General features: G+C 41.2%; 2 protein-coding genes across 4 annotated transcripts; one reads left to right on the plus strand and one right to left on the minus strand.

The window, feature by feature from the left end:
* Positions 1-59: 59 nt before the first annotated feature.
* Positions 60-7,084, plus strand: tmem241 (transmembrane protein 241). 2 transcript variants are annotated; one of them, XM_029755857.1, is made up of 14 exons: positions 60-420; positions 715-761; positions 909-986; positions 1,275-1,356; positions 1,537-1,614; positions 1,689-1,714; positions 3,681-3,808; positions 3,903-3,948; positions 4,055-4,090; positions 4,421-4,455; positions 6,027-6,096; positions 6,218-6,311; positions 6,554-6,618; positions 6,819-7,084. In XM_029755857.1, the coding sequence occupies exons 1-14, from the start codon at positions 349-351 to the stop codon at positions 6,883-6,885; spliced, it is 924 nt and encodes a 307-aa protein (XP_029611717.1). In that variant the 5' UTR covers positions 60-348; the 3' UTR covers positions 6,886-7,084. The 2 variants fall into 2 exon arrangements, with proteins under 2 accessions (XP_029611717.1, XP_029611718.1); XM_029755858.1 differs by having other exon boundaries at positions 61-420; positions 3,681-3,781.
* Positions 6,336-22,300, minus strand: rbbp8 (retinoblastoma binding protein 8). Of its 2 annotated transcripts, none has more exons than XM_029755855.1 (17): positions 22,152-22,300; positions 18,532-18,721; positions 18,340-18,382; positions 17,828-17,923; positions 17,564-17,676; positions 11,772-11,844; positions 11,372-11,529; positions 11,084-11,179; positions 10,441-10,949; positions 9,759-9,942; positions 9,529-9,617; positions 9,325-9,418; positions 9,013-9,177; positions 8,785-8,830; positions 8,613-8,703; positions 8,156-8,297; positions 6,336-7,660 (listed from the first exon to the last, which is right to left on the minus strand). In XM_029755855.1, the coding sequence occupies exons 2-17, from the start codon at positions 18,650-18,652 to the stop codon at positions 7,560-7,562; spliced, it is 2,121 nt and encodes a 706-aa protein (XP_029611715.1). In that variant the 5' UTR covers positions 18,653-18,721; positions 22,152-22,300; the 3' UTR covers positions 6,336-7,559. The 2 variants fall into 2 exon arrangements, with proteins under 2 accessions (XP_029611715.1, XP_029611716.1); XM_029755856.1 differs by lacking the exon at positions 22,152-22,300 and adding an exon at positions 19,656-19,824.
* Between the last annotated feature and the right edge of the window lie 452 nt (positions 22,301-22,752).

Consider the following 22,752-nt stretch of genomic DNA (forward strand, 5'->3'; position numbering starts at 1 on the left):
GACATGTTCTGCACATGTTTTAACTATTACGTTGGGTATAGGGGAGAGTCACTTGTTGTTTTTTCTCTCAAGCGTTCAGGGAGGTAAAATATATTTTGCTGAAGGGTGGGTCATCCATTTTAATTTATCCATGTAATCCATATTATAAATAACGTTCACTCCATAAGGGTAAAAGTTTGGAATAGGGTTAAAATGGTTCCGAATGGTTAAGGTAAGGGTTAATTTCTTGGTTGTGTGATGACGTGTCATGACTTCGAACCCCGTTCAAAGATGCCCGGCCATTCTGAGGGTGAACCAAAAGCTTGATGTAAAATTATCAATCTTTAACTACGAGAGACGGGAAGACAAATGCATTTCAAAAGACATGTTACTGGTCTTATATTTTGTTTCTTTTATGTAGTATCGTATTTCACGAATAAGGTGAGTTTTCGCTGGCTTTCCCACAGATACAGGCTAGTCAGGCAAACAGACCTACCAACATCAATGCTTGCTTGATTTATCAGTGATAAATTATTGATTTTAGCTGGTTGGCATGCAAGTATGTCGCTGTATCAAAGATAAAGAAAGCAACTATATGTTTCATGCTTAATGTGTGGCTGTATTCTAACATTGTAACAAGACCTCATCGCCTCTTCCGGGTTTTAAACCTCCGTTCAGCGCTGTGCAGTTGAGGTAGTAATTCTTAATTCCATATTGATACATTTTGTTTTACAGTATGTCCTGTCTGTCTTGAAATTTACATATCCAACCCTATTTCAGGGGTAAGTAACATTTGTCTACACTAGTTAGTGTTAAATAACATCTGTGCAATATTCCGATTAAAAAACTTTTGCGTAATTAGAGCATTAGCCTACGGAGGATTCTCGTAAATTAATAATGCTCCAAACATTTTCCTATATTCTGTACAGATGGCAGACTTTTATTGGGGGCCTGCTGCTTCTGCTCTCTGGGAAGCTTGGATTGGTGGATATAAGTGGCTTTCCCAGGTAACCTCTATATTTGGCCTGTGTATTCCCAGCATTAGGGAACGCAAGGGGGTTATCCAAGGTGGCACTGTCTAACTGTGACCACCCTCTAGTGGTTGTTGACAGGAATTAAAGCAAAACAAAATCCCATGACTGAAATTTAAATTGATCTCAGATTGATTGGTTGCAGGGCTAAATTAACCTCCCCTTCATGTAAAAAAAAAAATCCATGATGGAAATCCGTGGCAGTGACAGAGAACTTTAATCCCTGGATGATGACCTTGTGTATTATTCCCCATTATTTTACAGGTCAGCAGCACTTTCCTGGCTTCCAGGATCCCTCCTGTTTGTAGGGAATATTTATGCTGGGTCCAGAGCTCTTTCTCGCTTGGTGAGTCATTCACTCCTGATCATGCAAGCCTTTTCTGTTACAAACAACACTTTTAAGGTGGAACTGGCTGGGAGCGTCTCTCACCATGGGATAAGGTCTCCACGTTGTTCTAGGTCTTGATTTTGTATACCTACTATCATGACAGACACTGATCTAAGATGTCTGCTTTTCATATTCCAGCCTATCCCTTTCTTCTTCACGCTTCACAATGCTTCTGAAGTGGTGAATTGCCTGATCCTGAAGTTAACCCAGATGGAGGTAAGTGTAAGCTTGTACCCACACTGAACTTTGGACAAGGTCGAATATACTCACAATCACTTATTTTTTAACAGCGAATTCCATGGATGAAGCTTTTAAGGTTCGTTCCAAGTCTTCTTATCGTTAGTAAAATAAAAATGTATTGATATTCAGTAGTGTCTAACAGAAAAAGTAGCTAGTTAGTTTAAAACTGGATTTGCATTGGTTTTATTGACTTTAAAGTGGAAGTATACCTAAAATAAAAATCCCTAAGCGATTCAATACATTGAAACTAGTTAGGTGGAGTTTGCCTTCTCCCCCTCTTTCCCTGCAGCCTAGAACTGGAAATCTGCAAAAACGGATCACATGGCTGGTTACATGTCTTCGTAGACTGCAAAATCTGCTCCGTTATCAAAGAGTGATTGAAAAATCCGCATATTATGTTTTTATTGAAAGTGTATGGACGAATTAGACATTTTTTATCAAAAGTAATATTGGTTCTGAGACAGGAAATGTGTACTTTTCCACCTAAAACGATTATCATTATTTTATGTGGCCACCTGCAACAGTGGAGATGGGTAACAACTGCGCTCTCATGGGGGAATCCCTTAACGTAAAAACTCCTCTGTAGCTCTGTTGGTAGAGCATGGCACTTGCAACGCCATGAGTGGGTTCAATTCTCAGGGCCACCCATATGTAAAATGTATGTACGCATGACTAAGTCGCTTTGGATAAAAGTGTCTGCTAAATGGCATAGATTAAGGCCCTTATTCACAATGACATACACAATGTTTCAGATTAGTTATACTAAATAACAACCTACAGACAGTTCTGACAATGAAATACTCAAGAGTGATTTAGAAACTACTTGGAGGAGTGCTGATATTTATAATCTATAATACATTTATGGCCACGTGGCTAAAAGTAATTATATTGGTAGGATACTCATGGCCACTATTGATAGGTGGGGGTTACGAATACACAATCGACCAGACTACATGCAACCAAATAGGCCTACCCCAGGTGGTTCCGAGGGCCATGCATTTCACACAAACCTATATAGTTGTTAAAAGCATGAAATGTCAGGAGCGCAACTTTCACTGGGGACGGGGGAGACATGCCCCACATTGTGAAATTTTATTTTTTGTCCCCCCCAGTTTTATTGGAATGTGATACAAAACAAGGCAACGGTGTGCTTTAGGACCATGCAGACACCTCCGAGCGGTCAGGTTGGCTGTTTATCAGACTGGGTAAAAAAATAATGTCCCCCTCACTTTTAAAACCAAAGTTGCGCCTCTGAAATGTTGTGATGCAAATTAATCATTGCTGGCCAACACAGACATTGGCGATCATGAAAAAAAAAAAGTGAGTAGACCCGATCCTAAGTAATTAAAATGTAACAGCTTTCATTTTTATTCTGTCTATTCTGCAATGTAAGATGACAGTTACGGTCTATCTCAACATATGCTAACTGGTAAAGCGCCTAGGCTACAACACAATACGATCAACTCAACTGCAATTATTAGACTACATATCTCCGAATGCTCGCTTTCTCTTCTGGAAACTCGCATCTGTGACTTAAAGCTCCAAATAAGGGCATATACGTCACAGTTGGCCACACAAGTGCGCACATGCGCAGTTGTTACCCATTTCCACTGTTGTTGCTGTCGGCCACATAAAACGATTGGGATTATTTTAGGTGGAAAAGTACACATTTCCTGACTCAAAACCGATAGTACTTATGATTAAAAAATTGCTCATTCGGCCATACTCTTTCAATAAAACAATTTGTCCACAATTTCCAGATTTCTTAATCACTCTGACTGACAACAGAGCAGAGCTAGCAATGCACAAAGGCACATCACCAGTCTGACCCGTTTTTGCAGCTTTCCAGTTCTAGACTGCAGGGAGAGAAGGCAAACTCCACTAAACGAGTTTCAATGTATGGAATCACTTGGGACATTTGGTTAACTTCCCCTTATAATACTATATTATACCTCATCCAACTGCTATTGGGTATGCTGTTGGAAGCTAGCCTGATTGTCCTTGAAGACTATGGAATTGTAAGCTATTGGCTTTCTTTCTAGTGTGAGTTTGCTGTTGATGTCGGCCATCAACCTCCCCCTCTATGACCCTCAGTTTGACCCTGGTGGTTACATGTGGGCCTTGGCACATCTCTTCTGTGTTGGCAAGTCTGTCTGGAATAAAACCAGCTGTGGGATATTATATATTTAAAGCGTATAGCATATACAATTAAATAGCTGAATACACTTAGCAACACACTTAATACAGAAATACATCAATTTCAGGTGCCTATAGAGTGTTCCAGACACACTTCAAGTCAAGTCATTTGAGGTAAGCTATAATTTGTGCATCCCTTGGGTAAGAAAAAGGATTGAAAAACTGGTTTCCTGTTGTGAATACTATGAAACAACATGTTTGTTTTCATGATCTATATTAGTGACCTTGAACAACAATACATCAACTATTTGTTCAGGTAAGAAGGAAATACTTAGATCCAAAAAACTGTTAATGGCCTAAATCACTGCATAATTTTCCAAAGCATTTTTAAAATGACTGTAAAAAGTTAAAATGTTACAATGTATAGCTTCAGTAGACTATCAGGGGCAATCAAGTTATTGTCACTAATTGCTGTCACAGAGTTTAAGTTTGAGGGGGAATAACTTTTGGGGGCTTTGCAGATTTTTTTCCTCTGTCCTTTCATAGTTAACTTGAGATGTGTGTGTCTTTTTGTGTATGTGCAGTGCACTCTTCAATCCATTTTTTCATTAATGTAAGCTCTAATTGTCATTAATCCTGAAACTAGTGTGTTGCTGTTAGCCTTCGCTGCGCACCCTACTGGTAAGACCTTTGGACTGTTTCTTCCCCAACATTCATTCAACCAATCGATCAAATTGTTTTCTGTAGCTACAGTGCATTTGGAAAATATTCATACCCCTTGACTTTTTCCACATTTTGTTACATCACAGCCTTATTCTAAAATGGATTAAATTGACATTTTTCCTCAATCTACACACACTACCCCATAATGACAAAGTAAAATGTTTTTTAGAAAATAAAATGATCACATTTACATAAGTATTCATACCCTTTACTCAGTACTTTGTTTTGGCAGCGACTACAACCTCGAGTTTTCCTGGGTATGAAGCTACAGGCTTGGCACACCTGTATTTGAGGAATTTCTCTCATTCTTCTCTGCAGATCCTCTCAAGCTGCCAGGTTGGATGGGGAGCGTCGTTGCACAACTTTTCAGGTCTCTCTAGAGATGTTCGATCAGGTTCAAGTCCAGGCTTAGGCTGGGCCACTCAAGGACATTGAGACTTGTCCCGAAGCCAATCCTGCATTGTCTTGATGTCTGTTTAGGGTCATTGTCATGTTGAAAGGTGAACCTTTGCCCCAGTCTGAGGTCCTGAGCAGGGTTTCATCAAGGATCTCTCTGTACTTTGCTCCGTTCATCTTTCCCTCGATCCTGAATAGTCTCCCAGTCCCTGCTGCTGAGGAGTGGCTTCCGTCTGGCCACTCTACCATAAAGGCCTGATTGGTGGAGTGCTGCAGAGATGCTTGTCCTTCTGGAAGGTTCTCTCATCTCCACCTCCCTGACCAAGGCCCTTCTCCCCCAATTGCTCAGTTTGGATGGGCGGCCAGCTCTAGGAAGAGTCTGTGGTTCTAAACTTCTTCCATTTAAGAATAATGAAGGCCACCGTTCTTGGGACCTTCAATGCTGCAGAAATGTTTTGGTACCCTTCCCCAGATCTGTGCCTCGACACAATCCTGTCTCGGAGGTCTACGGACAATTCCTTCGACCTCATGGCTTGGTTTTTGCTCTGATATGGACTGTCAACTGTGGGACCTTATATAGACAGGTGTGTGCCTTTCCAAATCATGTCCAATCAATTTAATTTACCACAGGTGGACTCCAATAAAGTTGTAGAAACATCAAGAACCTGAGCTTAATTTCAATTCTCATAGCAAAGGGTCTGAATATTTATGTAAATAAGATATTTCCATTTTTTATTTTTAATAAATGTGCAAAAATGTCAACCTGTTTTTTGCTTTGTCATTATGGAGTATTGTGTGTAGATTAATGAGTAAAAAAATAAATGTAATCAATTTTAGAAAAAGGCTGTTACGCAACAAAATGTGGAAAAAGGGAAGGGGTCTACATTTCTGAATTCACTGTATATGAAACGCTGTTTGCTATTTCAATGCAGTTGTCTCAATGTCTTCCTTCTTGGTCTTTTGCAATTATGTAACTGTGTATTGGTCCAGTTATCCCAATGTTACACTGATTAAATCTTGGTCAAGTGCTGATTTTACATCTCTCAAACCCTCCCCGTTTGGAGGAGAGAACGTAATCTATTTTGTGAATGTTTCGATGGCTGTGTTTATCTTTGCTTGTTTATTCCATCTAGGTGACCTATTTGGTGCCTTGGAATTCCCTTTCCTCCTGTCCCCAAGATTTCACAGTGGCTGTTGCGCCAGGTAAAAAAATTGAACTCATGTGTAGTTGAGCATGTTAAAAGCAATCTCATAAAATCAACTTGCTAATATTCCAAATCCTTAAAATATACACTGTAGTAACTTAAACACTTATCTCCCACAGTGCCTTGTTGGGTTTTTTCTTGCTGTTGGCATCAGTCAAACTAAAGAGTGGTTTACCCCTTGAGCACTGCGGGGTCTGGATCTTTTTGTCCAAGGTAATGAAAGTCAGAACTCCAAACTTAATGATCAACGGTAAACATATCTTTATTTCCCACCATCTCCCCTCTACAAAAAACGGTATTAGCTATTATTAGTAATTGGCAGAAAACCTGCCGTAATAACCTAAGTAAACGATTGTGTCATAAAATCGACAGTTAAATAGTAAATTGTTTTAGACTTCCTTCAGGGACAGTGGATGTGCCAGTTACATATCCGTGTCTTGCTCTACCCTGTCTAGGTGTTTGCCACATGCCTATCCCCACTTGTTTTTAACATTGAAGTTAACACGCCATCTTTCTGCTGGTGAGTTCTTTCTACCTGTGTAAATAATGTCTATCTATCCAGTCACCAATTTTACATTCAAGACAGATAGCAGCTAATGATATTCCCTGGAGACTATAAAATGACAGTCTGCTACTTTAAAGCCTATATCAAGTTTGGTGATCATGGTGTGTGTGAAGTTACTATTTACTTCAGTGATTTTGTGATGGTTTGCTCCTTAGTGTTTTCTTCAGCCATGTTGGAGAAGCCCTGCTGGTGTACTCTGAAAGTACTTCCCAAGTGCGATGAGACCTTTGCGAAGGAAACTACTTCTACCTCACTGAATGTTTCAACGAGTTTACTTGCACTCAATTTCCCATAGTGATATTTTTTGCTTTTGGAACAAATAGCACAAGAATGTATGCTTCAATTGAGATTATTTTTCATTTACTGTGCCTTTTCTACAACTTGCTGTAAAGCAGAAATAAAGATTCGATATATTTCCATTAAAATATTTGCTTATTTTAACTTAAATACAATTTCCTAGGATGTGATATACTTTAAGGTGAGTAACATGAAAACCCCTTAATGCAATTTTTTTTTTAAATCTACAACTACACCAAATTAACACACTGAAAAAAGGGTTCCTTGGCTGTCCCCATAGGCAGTGGTGTAAAGTACTTCTCCCCTACGGGGACAACCGAAGAGTAGTGGTCAATGGTGCATATTAGTTTCACAAAGAATAATTGAGTAGAGGTTCTTGCTGCATATTCTGTATTCATTTGTTGAGGACATTGGAGAACTCTAGACCTGACGGTCCATTCAATTGTGTTTTAAACAATAAGAATCTGAAATATGTCCGGGTGTATAAAACACAACAGGCACACGTATTCCTTTGAGGCACTAGGATTATGATACTGGCAGACTGTTACAGTGAAAATTAAATACAGTTTTACATTGTTTGATTGGGTATTTATTTTCCCCTACTGGTTTAAGTCTTCTTCTCTTTGCCTTTGGGGGAGAGCATTGTAAGGTCTTCTCCTCCTTAAGCGCTGCTCTGGATCATTATCTTCTTTTACATAACCTGGTAGGAGAAACAAGAAGCACAATGTTGTTAAACTCATTAAGTGGAGTTTGACATTGAATAGAAGCAAGGAGAAAACGCCTCTTTGAGGGCTGAGACAACAGCAATGCACTCCTCAGAAGAAATCAGTAAATTCAGTGCTTAGACATGTCACAATTAATACCTGGGGTTTAAACCTTTGTGGCCCACAACCCCATTTTGATATCAGAAAATTCTCACAACCCAACTGTGTGACAAATGATATAATCATCAGCTAGTGTTTATATGGGGCTATCTATTACAATTTAGTCTGACAGTATTTCAATCTGAAGGAAGAATAGTTTGACATTACTGAAATGCACCAGGGAGATTTTGGGAAGTTCAGGAAAACATCAGGGAAGATCATCACGCAATTGTGTATGATCTTCTGTGTAGAAAAGACTCCAGTATTAAATACTATGGATTTGATGACCATTGCGTTCTGTTGAATGGATCCAATTGAATAGGGTAGCATACCTCTGTCCACACAGGTTTGTGTAGAAGGGAAGCCGACTTCCCAAAAGTGGTCTGGGGTTGATGGAGGAAGATAACGGAAGCGGTGCCGAGAACAAGCTGACAACTTCTTCACCCTCTCTGCCTCTGAAAGGTCGGCGTAGTACTGAGGGAGATGAGATGGAATAGATATGTCACAAATCATGGGTTGTGTTCGATCGGGCAAAAGGTTTTGAAACGGAAAACGACACATTTATTCAGTTTGGTGCCATGTGGTTCAGTTGGTAGAGCATGGTGCTTGCAACGCCAGGGTTGCGGGTTTGATTCCCAAGGAGGACCAGTACGAAAATGTATGCACTCACTACTGTAAGTCGCTCTGGGTAAGAGCATCTGCTAAATTACTAAAATGTAAATGTAATGAACATGACCATGGACAGGCACTTTCAGCTCCACACATCAAAACACGGTCGAGTCAACTCACAATTTCACACTCTTTACACGTGTGCCCCTTGAGTTTCCTCCTCTCAGCTTTCTTGCGGACCACCTCCACGTGTGCAAATGATAGGTTTTTACTACAGGACAACGAGGGAAAGAAACCTTTTAGAAACCTGGCATGAAAGTGTTCTAGGTTAGCCTGACGATTATGATCTCACCTGTCTTTGTGTTCTCCATTGGGCGTTCTAGGTTGAGGCATGTGTGCTTTTAATGAGAGGACAATAAAATGACAGTTTAAAATATTGATATAAATATTTAACAATGAATGCGCAAATTCATCTCAAGTGTTGTACTACTTGACCAGGTCATTCTCAACCAATTTGCCTGGTCAAATAAAAGAAACAAGTATACAAGATCATAGAGAAAATACAGTGTAAAATCCTTACCATCCTTATGCTCTTCCTCCTCCTTATCATCAAACTCTTCCTCCCCATGATGGGGTTCGTCTTTGTCCAAATATGAGCCATTATGCTGAGGACACGACTCGTACTCCCCGTAGCCTGTTCTGTCGAATATCTCAGCCAAGCTGTCATTGGCCCTCTGACCAATCCCTAAAAGAAGGGTTTTGAGGTTGGTTACATGGTTGGTTGATTTGTTTATATGGGTCCTGCTCGAATGTAACCGCCCTTCCATCACTGAAGTGATCACTGATCTAATGCAACTTGAAAGATTTTGTGCAAAAATGTAGTAAGCCGTACCGGTAACAGAGCTGGTTCTTGGAGCTCCTCGGTGGAGCAGGCTGGGGCTGACAAAGGTGCAGTCCATATCGACAGACTCACCTTCACAGAGGGGCTACACACACACACACACACACACACACACACACACACACACACGTGAATAACTGCAAGTATACACAAAGGGTATAGGAAAATAGCAGATGAATTTGGTGAATGTCATACCTCTGCTGGAGTAGGGGTGTCTACATCATACTGGGAGAGGGCTGCCTCTGGGTCAAGGCTCCAAGTCTGCTCTGCTGGCATCAGCTTGGCTAAACAAATGGTAGGAATTTAAACATTATGACATTTCTATTCAAATTGATTGCTTAGACTATGCTTAAGGGCCAGTCAATTGAGAAAAAAATAATTTCAGTATTAATGAATGACTATTATGCAGAGTTGCAACACAATACCTTTTCCCAGTGGAGTTTCAGGGACATTGGAGGGAAGCGTTGTTGATGCAGACCCATTGTTGTCCTGTGGAGGGCTCCTCTTCACACGAGCACAGGGGTTGGCCTGCAGGACAGAGGTCTGCTTCAGTTTTTCAGTATCCTCCCGACTCCTCTTGCTGATTGGCTCGTGTTGGACATTGTGGGTCTAAATGGACAAATAGGAAAGCAGGGGCTACTCGGGTACAGTAGTATGTTGATGCATAAGACGGGTGAACGTTTCAAAGAAAAAGAGCTCTTGATCTACCCATCTAGAATATCTCAGACAGACAACGTAACATAAATGGTATCGTCTGTCAAAAGACTTTGGGATGCGACGACTAACGAGGAACATAACCAAGTTGACATGCCATTTTAGCATCTGTTTTTTTTTTAAATCCTGCCACATATGCCTTCATGAGGACCACAATGGAAATAAGCTGTGTACTTTTCAGTGTAATGTGTACCTAGTTTTAAATGATCAAATAAACCCCCAAAAAGTTCTGGTGTTTTGGTTATATGTCACTGGCTATTTGGATTTATCAGGATTTTTGTTCTGGGTTTCCAAGATGAACCCATCTATAACAAGGCTCAAATGTGACTAATGTACCTGTACAACATCTTGTGTAATTTGTTAAGAAAAACACATGAAAAATCATGGCTCTACCTGCTGACTAAGCAACACATTTTTGGATTGTTCATCACTTGGAGAGGTAGAGGGATGTTTAAATAGGATGTGCCGCTTTTGGCCTCTGTCTTGGTTCTCTGACGCAGGGACGCTGATACCTCTCTGGGCATTGAGCGGAGACACGAGGGCCTTCTGTGGGGAGTCGGAAAGGTCCAGAGGCTTGTCAACCACTTCCTCATCTTCCTTCTTCTCGCTGCTTTTCCTCCTCCTCTTTCCTCTCTCCAGCTCTCGGTGAGAGAGGCCACATGGGGTGGAAGTGGCTCTAAGAGGTGCGATGCGGGCTATCCCCTCCAGGTGGCGCTGTTGGGCGTTGGTGGGAATGAGCTTCAGGCGGGGGAGGAGGGACTGGGGGCCGTCCTCAGTGGTGGTGGTGCCGGGGCAGCCCAGGAGGGGTCCCTTTCTTTGGGGGATAGGCAGTGGATCATCAGGGAGATCCAGGCGACACGTCTCTGCCACTACAGCACCTTCATGACCCTGTCTGCTGCCCTCTGAATCAACAAGAAGAATACCACGTTGTTGTTTTTTTTTTACAGTGCTTTTCAAGACACTCAGACATTTTAGAGGCAATAACATAATTACAACCGCATGTTATCGGTCATCAGTTAGTAAATGAAGGCCTTACGTTGGGTCTGGGTGGCGTCCATGTAACACGTTTCAGGCACCAGTATGCCGTTTCCTTGGCTCTGCGCGGTTTGGGAGGGCAATCCTTTCCTTGGTTCTACCATTACGAAAACAAATAAAATGAACTTCAATGAAGTCTATGAAACTGATATCGTTAGAAACTAATATTGAGTGTGTTTGTCTGCGAGTGTGACTTGAGTGTGCACGCACCTGCATGTGTGTTTGATACTGAGGATGACCCTTGAATGCTGTACCAGTGTATGCATTTCTTTGTATGAAGCAGACTGACCGTTGAGCACCGAGCTCTGAGACTGAGACAGGGACTTCTCGGCGTAGCGGACATGGTGGGTCTCCTTCCTCCTCCTCAACTTGCTGACCACAGGCAGCGAGATCTGCTGCAGCGGAGAGTCTGGAATCACCGCCTCCTCTGGCTCAAGAGACACGGAGCTGGAAACCAAACATACAGACGCACCACAGAAATACAACGAGCGTTGAGGCGTAACATACCGTATTAATAATAGAAAGTATTAATAAACTGAAATAATAATAATAATATACCGTATTAAGCTCAAAGTGAGAACTCTAATTCAACCATGCTTTCTCGATGTGCAAGAGGAATATTGTTTTGGAATCAACAATCCTGGTTACAAAAGTACTATATGTGCCAGATGGGGATGGTTTTAACTCACAGTGCTCCATTCAGTCTATCCAACTCAAGACTCAGCTTTCTGTTCTCATCCTGCAGGCTGTTCCTCTCTGTCACTGGAAGTCACATCAAACCACATATACAGTGCCTTCAGAAAGTATTCATACCCCTTGACTTATTCCATTCAAAATTGATTAAATATTTATTTTTCTTACCCATATACACACAATAATACCCCATAATGACGTAGTAAAAACGTGTTTTTAGACATCTTTGTAAATGTATTGAAAAGGAAATACAGAAATCTCTAATTTACATAAGTATTCACACCCGAGTCAATACTTGGTAGAAGGACCTTTGGCGACGATTACAGCTTTGAGTCATCTTGGGTATGTCTGCATCAGCTTTGCACATCTGGATTTGGGCATTTTTTCCTTGCATATTTTCTCAAGTTAGATGGGAAGTAGCAGTGAACAGCAATCTTCAAGTCTTTCCACAGATTTTCAATGCGATTTGGCTGGGCCACTCAGGGACCTTCACATTCTTGTTCTGAAGCCAGTCCAGCATTGCTTTGGCTGTATGCTTGCGGTCAATGTTCTGTTGGAACATAAATCTTCACCCCAGTCTAAGGTCATTTGCACTCTGAAGCAGGTTCTCATCAAGGATTTGCCGGCATTAGGCTCCATTAATTGTTCCCTCTATCCTTACCAGTCTCCCAGTTCCTGCCGATGAAAAGCATCCCGATAGCATGCTGCTGCCACCACGCTTCACGATAGGGATGGTGTTAGATGGGTGATGAACTGTGCCTGGTTTTCTCCAGGCAAAAAGTTCAATGTGCATTCAGGCCAAAGATTTCTATTTTTGTCTTATCAGATCACAGAAACTTGACTTCTGCGCCATCATTCGCATGTCTTTTTGCAAACTCCAGGAGTGCCATCACTGAGATGGGAGAACCTGCCAAAAGGACAATAGTCTCTACAGCACTTCACCAATTTTGGCGTTATGGGAGAGCGGCACTTGGTGAAGTGCTGTAGAGACTGTTGTCCTTAAGGAACTCAGTAGTTCTGTCAGAGGGGTCATTGGTCACCTCCCTTACCAAGGTCCTTCTTGCCCGGTTGCTCTGTTTGGGCGGACGGCCAGCTCTAGGTAGAGTCTGGGTAGTTCCATATTTAATTTTTTTTTATTTCCCCAATGATGGAGACCACTGTACTCTTGGAAACTTTTAACACTCTGTTTTATACCCTTCCCCAGATATATGCCTCATCACAATTCTATCCTGGAGATCTACAGCCAGTTCCTTGGACTTCATGGTATAGTTTCTGCTCTGACATACACTACCGGTCAAAAGTTTTAGAACACCTACTCATTCAAGAGTTTCTTTATTTTTTACAATTTTCTACACTGCAGAATAATAGTGAAGACATCAAAACTATGAAATAACACATATGGAATCATGTAGTAACCAAAAAAAGTGTTAAATCAAATATATTTTATATTTGAGTTTCTCCAAATAGCCGCCTTGACAGCTTGCACACTCTGGCATTCTCTCAACCAGCTTCATGAGGTAGTCACATGGAATGCATTTCAATTAATAGGTGTGCCTTCTTAAAAGTCTATTGGTGGAATTTCTTTCCTTGTTAATGCGTTTGAGCCAATCAGTTGTGCTGTGACTAGGTAGGGGGGGATATACAGAAGACAGCCCTATTTGGTAAAACACCAAGTCCATATTATGGCAAAAACAGCTCAAATAAGCAAAGGGAAATGACAGTCCATCATTACTAACTTGTTATGACTAGGGGGCAGAATTTTCACGGCCGGATAAAAAACGTACCCGATTTAATCTGATTATTACTCCTGCCCAGAAACTAGAATATGCATATAATTATTAGCTTTGGATAGAAAACACTCCAAAGTTTCTAAAACTGTTTGAATGGTGTCTGAGTATAACAGAACTCATTTGGCAGGCCAAAACCTGAGAAGATTCCAAACAGGAAGTACCCTGTCTGACCATTTCTTGGCCTTCTTGATTATCTCTATCCAATACAGGGGATCTCTGCTGTTACATGACACTTCCTACGGCTCCCATGGGCTCTCAGAAGGTGGCAAAAAGCTGAATCGTGGCTTTGCAGGCCCTGGTTGAAAAACATTAGCACGTTTGGATAGTGGCCGGTCAGAGTACTATGAGACTAAGGCTCGTGCACGAGTCGACTCCATGTTACTTTCTCTCTCTCTTTGAACGAAAACCACCACTCCCGGTCGGAATATTATTGCTTTTTTACGAGAAAAATGGCATAAAAATTTATTTTAAACAGCGGTTGACATGCTTCGAAGTACGGTAATGGAATATTTAGAAATGTTTTGTCACGAAATGCGTCGTGCTCGTAACCCTTCTTTACCATTCGGATAGTGTCTTGAACGCACGAACAAAACGCCGCTGTTTGGATATAACTATGGATTATTTGGGACCAAACCAACATTTGTTATTGAAGTAGAAGTCCTGGGAGTGCATTCTGATGAAGAACAGCAAAGGTAATAACATTTTTCTTATAGTAAATCTGACTTTGGTGAGTGCTAAACTTGCTGGGTGTCTAAATAGCTAGCCGTGATGGCTGGGCTATCTACTGAGAATATTGCAAAATGTGCTTTCACCGAAAAGCTATTTTAAAATCGGACATATCGAGTGCATAGAGGAGTTCTGTATCTATAATTCTTAAAATAATTGTTATGTTTTTTTGTGAACGTTTATCGTGAGTAATTTAGTAAATTCACCGGAAGTTTGCGGGGGGTATGCTAGTTCTGAACGTCACATGCTAATGTAAAAAGCTGTTTTTTTATATAAATATGAACTTGATTGAACAAAACATGCATGTATTGTATAACATAATGTCCTAGGGGTGTCATCTGATGAAGATCATCAAAGGTTAGTGCTGCATTTAGCTGTGGTTTGGATTTATGTGACATTATATGCTAGCTTGAAAAATGGGTGTCTGATTATTTCTGGCTGGGTACTCTGCTGACATAATCTAATGTTTTGCTTTAGTTGTAAAGCCTTTTTGAAATCGGACAGTGTGGTTAGATAAAGGAGAGTCTTGTCTTTAAAATGGTGTAAAATAGTCATATGTTTGAAAAATGGAAGTTTTTGTATTTTTGAGGAATTTGTAATTCGCGCCACGCCCATCATTGGCTATTGGAGCAGGTGTTCCGCTAGCGGAACGTCTAGATGTAAGAGGTTATTAAGACATGAAGGCCAGTCAATATAGAACATTTCAAAAACTTTGAACGTTTCTTCAAGTGCAGTAGCAAAAACCATCAAGTGCTATGATGAAACTGGCTCTCATGAGGACCGCCACAGGAATGGAAGACCCAGAGTTACCTCTGCTGCAGAGGATAAGTTCATTAGAGTTAAATGCACCTCAGATTGCAGCCCAAATAAATGCTTCAAAGTTTAACAGACACATCAACATCAACTGTTCAGAGGAGACTGTGTGAATCAGGCCTTCATGGTTGAATTGCTGAAAAGAAACCACTACTAAAGGACACCGATAAGAAGAAGAAACTTGCTTGGGCCAAGCAACACGAGCAATGGACATTAGACTGGCGGAAATGTGTCCTTTGGTCTGGAGTCCAAATTGGAGATTTTTCGTTCCAACCGCCGTGTCTTTGTGAGACGCAGTGTGGGTGAACGGATGATCTCCGCATGTGTATTTTCCACCGTAAAGCATAGAGAAGGAGGTGGTGTTATGTTGTGTGGGTGCTTTGCTGGTGACACTGTCTGTGATTTATTTAGAATTCAAGGCACACTTAACCAGCATGGCTATCACAGCATTCTGCAGCGTTACGCCATCCCATCTGGTTTGTGCTTAGGGGGACTATCATTTGTTTTTCAACAGGACAATGACCCAACACATCTCCAGGCTGTGTAAGGGCTATTTTGCCAAGAAGGAGAGTGATGGAATGCTGCATCAGATGACCTGGCCTCCACAATCCCGCAACCTCAACCAAATTGAGATTGTTTGGGATGAGTCAGACCGCAGATTGAAGGAAAAGCAGCCAACAAGTGCTCAGCATATGTTGAAACTCATTCAAGACTGTTGGAAAAGCATTCCATGTGATGCTGGTTGAGAGAATGCCAAGAGTGTGCAAAGCTGTCATCAAGGCAAAGGGTGGCTACTTTGAAGAATCTCAAACAAAATATATTTTGATTTAACACTTTTTTGGTTACTACATGATTCCATGTGTGTTATTTCATAGTTTATGTCTTCACAATTATTCTACAATGTATAAAATAGTAAAACGTGTATAAAAACCCTTGAATGATTAGGTGTTCTAAAACTTCTGACCGGTAGTGTACATATAGACAGATGCATTTCTTCCTAAATCATGTCCAAACAATTTCATTGGCCACAGGTGGATGACTAAAGGAAATTGGATACACTTAAGCTCAGTTTGGAGTGTCATAGCAAAAGGGTGGGAATACTTATGCAAAATACATTTTAGCTATTTTTGGTATCTCAGACCGTTCTGGAAATTTTCACATAAAACTTCATTTGGGAGGAATTTAAGAAAATCATGATGAAAGTGGCAATTTTTTTACATTTTTTTTTCAACTATACATGCCTCCTGTAAAACCATATGATCTGTGAACATCTTGGTGTCATTATACTCCTTACCGTGTGCTCTAACATATGGAGTATGTCAAGATTCTGAAAGAAAACTATTTATATTAAATTACTCAACATTAAAAATATTAATATCTCAAAAGTACCCTTTTAGATTTGAAGACATTGTTTGGAACAATATACTCAACAAGTACATCAAATTTCCAGAGTGGGCTCTCTGCAAATTTCTAAGTTATGATAACACAGTGAATGGTAAAATGGATTCAAAGAGAACTCCCTCTGCTGGTGATTTGCTGAATGTGCAATCAAGCCTGAAGTAGGGCTGTGATTGGTTAATGACCTATAACGTAAATGTATAAAATGGGTCATATCTGGACATTTGACATGTTTGAAGAGTATAATTTTCCAAACAATGTCTAAAAACACAGAATTAAAAAGGGTCCTTTTGAAATATTCAAATTAATATTTTTTATATTGAATACATTAACGTGAAAAAGTGTATTTCAGAATGTAGACATAATCCATATTTGAGAACACACTATAAAGAGTATAATGACACCAAGATGTTGTCTGTATCATGTTGTAAGTATAACGACACCAAGATGCACAGATCATAGGGTCCTACAGGAGGCAAGTATAGGCCTAAATGGCCACTTTCATCATGATTTTGCTTAAACATTATTTATGATACAAATGTAAAAAGCATGTCAAACATCCTTCCTCCCTACTACAGCAATGATTGGTCTTAGTCCATTTATTTGCAGAGCACTAGTGGTATAGAGGAAGAACTGCATCCCTTTTGTGAGCACGGAGGAATGTTACATTTGGGAGATAACATAGGAAACAAAGAGATCATTCAGGTTTGCCTTTTCCATCAATGTAAAAAGAGACTCTACTTGCGCCCCCCCCCCCGCTACCCCCCAGACTTAACTAAAAAGAGAAAGGCTATATTGTGTGATGTGTAGATCTATGAGGGAACCTGTTACAGAGACAAAATGAGTGCAGTGGACAAAGAGAGATGGGGGTGGTAGGGAGAGAGTTCCCTTGTGAATGACTCATGACCGCCCCTATCCTTTGTCATAACCATATCCTACTTTAGCCAAAAGCTTAGGAGCTGTATGGGCTGTGTAAAAGAGGGACCAGTGTGGAGGTAAATTCATCTCAGATACAGAATGTAGGGTATGTGCAAGTGAGAAGGGAATGATGTACAACTCACTGATCTCTGCGATGAGGCGCATGTTCTGCTGACGGCCTTTCTCAAACTCCACCTGCTTCTTCCTCATGTGCTCCTCTGTGACAGAACAGCGATCACACAGCCCTGCCCGCAGCCTGGGCAGAGGGAGAGAGACAGACAGAGGAGAAAAGATGAACCAAAGGACACTAACAAAAGGAGAGATGGAGAAAAATATAGGTAGATAGAGAAAAAGTCAGAGGGAGACAAACAGACGTATAGGGACAGACAGGTTGATGGGGTACCAACCTGTCCTCCAGAACTGTGACAGTGTCCTGCAGGGTTTTGTGCTGCTCCCTCAACTGCTGGTGTCTGCTGTAGAACTCCTCCAGTCTTTGGGCATCTCTACGGGGTGAGAGGGGGGACAAAAGGAAGGAACACATTGCTTTAAAGCCTTTGAATTAATAAACATTGGAGTGTTTGAGTACATAAGTAATGTATTTGAATGTGCATTTTTGGGGTACAAGAGGAATTATATTTTGGGATTCCCATCACAGAGCTCTGGTAAATGAGTAGGGCTCAGAATGCTGTCCTACTGAAGTAAGAGTGTGAAAGAGGCCTTTGTCAGACTGACTTGCTCAGTGACATTTGAAACCTTACACACTGACGGGGAGTCAACGGAAAACGCTCTCATCTTAAGTGGGTCCGTAAAACAATCTTTGAACACTCTCAAATGGCAAGTTGAACGTCAGAAAATATGAAGTTTCAGATTCTATTCATTGATCATCAACACAACGTTCAACTAAAATGACTGTACTTACAAACATCGCTCCTTCTTCAGCTTGTTCACTTTGGTTTGCAAACCTAAACACAGGATAAAAAAAAGAGCTTGAAAAGAGGATTGTTGAATGATTTTTGACAAGTACTCTTAACACTGATAGTTGCATTAAACATGGCCCACTGGCCTTAGTTGTTTTGGTTGAGATTCCCTGGCATGTAGACAGTAGGCCAACCTTGCAGTGCACTATCGTGACAGTCTTTGAGTCGACCGCATAGGTCCCTGAAGAGGTCAGTGGATTCCAAGGCCCCACTGGAGCCGGGGCTGCTCCCACTTAGCAGAGGACTGCTCATCATCCAAATCACTTATTGGTTGGTAGCTTCACTCAGCCAATACACAACTCCATCTAGCACCAAACCGGAAATCTGCGAGAGGAAGGGAGAGCAAAAAAGACAAAGAAAACAGAGGGTAAGATGAGTCAAGAGAGGACCCTATTTTACGCACGAGCGCCCCCTAGAGGAAATGGCTGCACTGACAGGCCACTACAATACCTGTAATAAAACATGATACAATACCGGTAAAATATGATACCGGTAATACAACCAGTATTTTGCTTATGTAGACACTGAGAAGTGACTGCAATCCAGGGCATGCTCATATACTCCTCTCTTTCATTCTCATCACCATATCTGATCCTAAAGGGCAGTCAAATATGTAAATCGGGTTTTGAAGGCAATGTAGCCAGAGCACATAATGCACAAACACATTAGTGCAGGTCAGTGCACGCACACACGCACACAGAGAGAGTTCAAGCTTGCCTTGAGTTCTCTTTCCTCTCTCTTCCCAAGCTGGTACAGTAGGATTGGCTTAATCACCATTGGAGAATTAAGCAATAAGGCACAGGGGGTATGGTATATGGCCAATATACCACCGCTAAGGGCTGTTCTTACGCACGACGCAACGCAGAATGCCTGGATACAGCCCTTAGCCGTGGTATATTTGCCATATACCACAAAACTCAGAGATTACTTATTGCTATTATAAACTGGTTACCAACGTAATTAGAACAGTAAAAAAAAATGTGGGTCATACCCGTGGTATACGGTACGACATATCACGGTTTTCAGCCAATCAGCATTCTGGGCTCAAACCACCCGGTTTATAATAATCATTAAATCATCCAATAACTAAAGCCAAATAATATATTTCCCCCCATTATTGAGCATAGACATGATAAACTAGCCTATTTCACTTTGTAGCCTAATCCTACCTACTAAATCTGCTAACAGTCATCATTGACATTCACCAGGCAAAATGTCCTCCTATATCAAACTGAATGAAAGAGCCTTGTTCACTCACCCCACTAGAATGAACTGTCAGTCAAAGTATACTCAATGCACACAAAAGCCACCCAACAGATCCAAACTTCATAGAGAGGAGGAAACCAGGGAACAACTGCTATACCAACTAAACTACCATCAGTGATAACCCAATATGCCTCTCATGGGATTGTCCGGGCGTTTTGAGCATTCCCAGGGACCTGGCTGGGATCATACCAGAATTTGTTGGCATGGACAACTGGAAGAACCGGTTTTCCCGATCAAACACAAACTGGTCTTGCCAGTCGGCTCTAAAAGGAAAAGGGAGGTGAGAAGGGGGAGAGCTTGGGATGTGTAGCGGCTGGCTCAGAAGAATAGCAACACACTCTCCCTCTACACACACACAGTTGGAGACAGATAGGAGCACACACATGTACGTAGACAACCCATACACACAATCACATGCACAAACACACAAAAAAAAACAGACATACATTAGCAAACACAAATGGCAGACGCACACACACTCCTCCCTTCCTTTGCAGAGACAAGGCAAATGTTGTAGCCTGCAGCTATTAAGATCGTTAACTCCACTCCCATGCAATACCCAGAAGCCGAGGCGTATATACCAGTCTGGTCTTTACTGTCCAAAACAGCTGAATGTGAAGCAGCCTGTGTATCCTTCCAGCCTGTGCTATGCTTCCTAAATTATTAAACTAGGCCTAATGTCTAGGGTGTATTGGTATAGGCTAATTGTTAGGCCCTAACTGTCAACTCACAACTATCCAGGGCCAATGAATGATGATAAACTCCAATGCAATGGGGTAATTTCAGATTACATTTCAGCCCCACTCTGTAAGATTGAATATTTCTTGGTTTACTACTGTGGGTTCAATTTCAGGAAAATGCTAAATTTCATGGACATTTTAGTGTCACAGGTTAACTTGGATAATACATTTTTATTAACCATTGACAGCAATATACCGATATCACCAGTACCTTTGGCTGTCTGCAGATGAAAACAAAATCACACATTAGGCTAACTCATTAAAAGTATCTCTTAAAATAACTAACATGGAGGAAGAAAGAAAACAAAAGATCTAGTGTTGTGTCAGTGGGGATTTTGTTCTCTGACAAGCAAGGGCACGAAAGGGGTGGTGTTGTATGTGATGCCCAGACATCCTGCAAGACAAGCCTGTGCCAGCCAGATGCATTCCAGCAGGACTACGTGGGGGCACTGCAATAAACGCTTTCATAAATATATAAAGCAGTGCTGCGTTGATGCCTCCTCTGAACTAGGCCCATGTCAAATTAAAGATGCTGGTGACAGGAAATCAGATTGTGAGCTGCATGACAGGCCTGGGTCAAAAGTCTGATGCACACGAATTAGCTTGAAGTTTGCACTTTTGGGTCAATTCCATTAGCTCCAATGTACCATGCTAAATAAATGTCCAGCTGAAGTATTTGAAAGTACAGTATTTGACCTAGGACTACCTCATAATGGCCAGCTTCTCAGACTTGGGTGCATAGCAGCCTACCACTATTAGCCATCAGCACCACCTACAGTAAATAGACTGACACACACCAAAGACCATTGCTAATAACAGTATTTCTCACTCTGCAAACCACTAGAGATTCTTGGTCACATCACAGATGAATATTGGTTAAGCTGCTGCAGGATATACTGTAAGTCACTATACTGTAAAATACTAGGCTATACTAAGTGTAAGTCATACTGCATAAGAACATCTGCTAAATTGCTAAAATGTTAAATGATATAGCTATGCCCCTTGTAATTGTACCAATATAAATCTAGCATCGGCACATGCACGGCTAGGTAAGAGGGAGGGGGGGCTATTATTTTCTGTTCTGGGAGGTTGGGGTGAGGGTAGCCGATTAAACTCAACTCCACGATTTTCGATGCAGTTGAGCAGCGACTAGTGTGGACGGACTGGAGCTCCGTCTTTCCATAAAACGAAGTTATCAAAAACTACAGATTTAAGCACCTGAAGACTAGGCCGCAATTACACACAATATTGTTCTGGTAAAATTTGGAGTACAGTGGCATATACCATCCCTACGTTTTCCAAACCAAATTTCCCTCTGCCTCCAAGGTGTCTTAATGTAACCTTGATTGCGTTCTGACCCCAGTGCAGCTAAGTGTAAACAAGCGTAACAATAGGGTCTGGATATTATGGCAAGGGTGAGAGATGAGGGTTTTCTTTGAATGGAAAAATTGTTGCTGGCTATAGCTAGTTATGATATTTTCCTAGCTAGAGTTCTTTAGTTAACTCAACATTTTTCCCTAACAATCCTATAATTTATTTTAGTCTACTATAGCAAGCAAAGTCAAGTTGGTAAAGACAGCCAGCTTGCCAACAGTAGTTAGCTAACTACCTAGCCTAGCTAGACACAGTCAATTTCATCGTTACATTAGACAGACAGATATCAAAATAAAGTATGGCATGACTCTATAGCCAACTGTAATTGTATTATGTGTTTAAATGTGTCCAAATGTACGAATTTCCCAACTTACCTAGCAAGCTTATCAACTTGGTACCTAGCTAGCTCGAGTTCACGTCTTTTAGAATTCGTGCCTCGCATTGCATGCTGGGATGACAACTCTTCTGGTGTCACATGGTCGATGTTTTTGAAAGACAGATCAATGTTAATCAGCAACAAGTGTCAGCAACAGCGCTTTCTCCTCCGCGTCCTATTTAGCTAAACATGGAAAACTATTTAGATCAGAGCTAAAGAGACGAGCTTATTTGCCACGGATAATTCAATAGACTCTGGCAGTGGAAGATGCCGCTGATGTAAACCGAACCACAGTATCAGCTTCAGGGTGTGTCTTCATTACGCCGATTCTGTTGCTAAAATCTTCTTATATGAAAGCAAACGGAAAGAAACGAAACGGAGCGGGACTGAATTTGGCCAATAGAAACTCTCGTTTTCTTTGCAAAACGTTTTCCGTTTGGAGTAAACGGTTTCACGCTGCAAAACGTTTAGCAACAGACGAAACGTTTTGCAACATAATTGGCGTAATGAATACACCTCAGATGTGGCATCGTGGGGGTGTTCGCACTCGCTTAGGTCTGTTGATACAAATGTTTATATCAATATGTAGCTGTTGTAGT

This window comes from Salmo trutta, chromosome 6 (assembly GCF_901001165.1).
Source record: "Salmo trutta chromosome 6, fSalTru1.1, whole genome shotgun sequence".
Lineage (NCBI taxonomy): Eukaryota > Metazoa > Chordata > Actinopteri > Salmoniformes > Salmonidae > Salmo > Salmo trutta.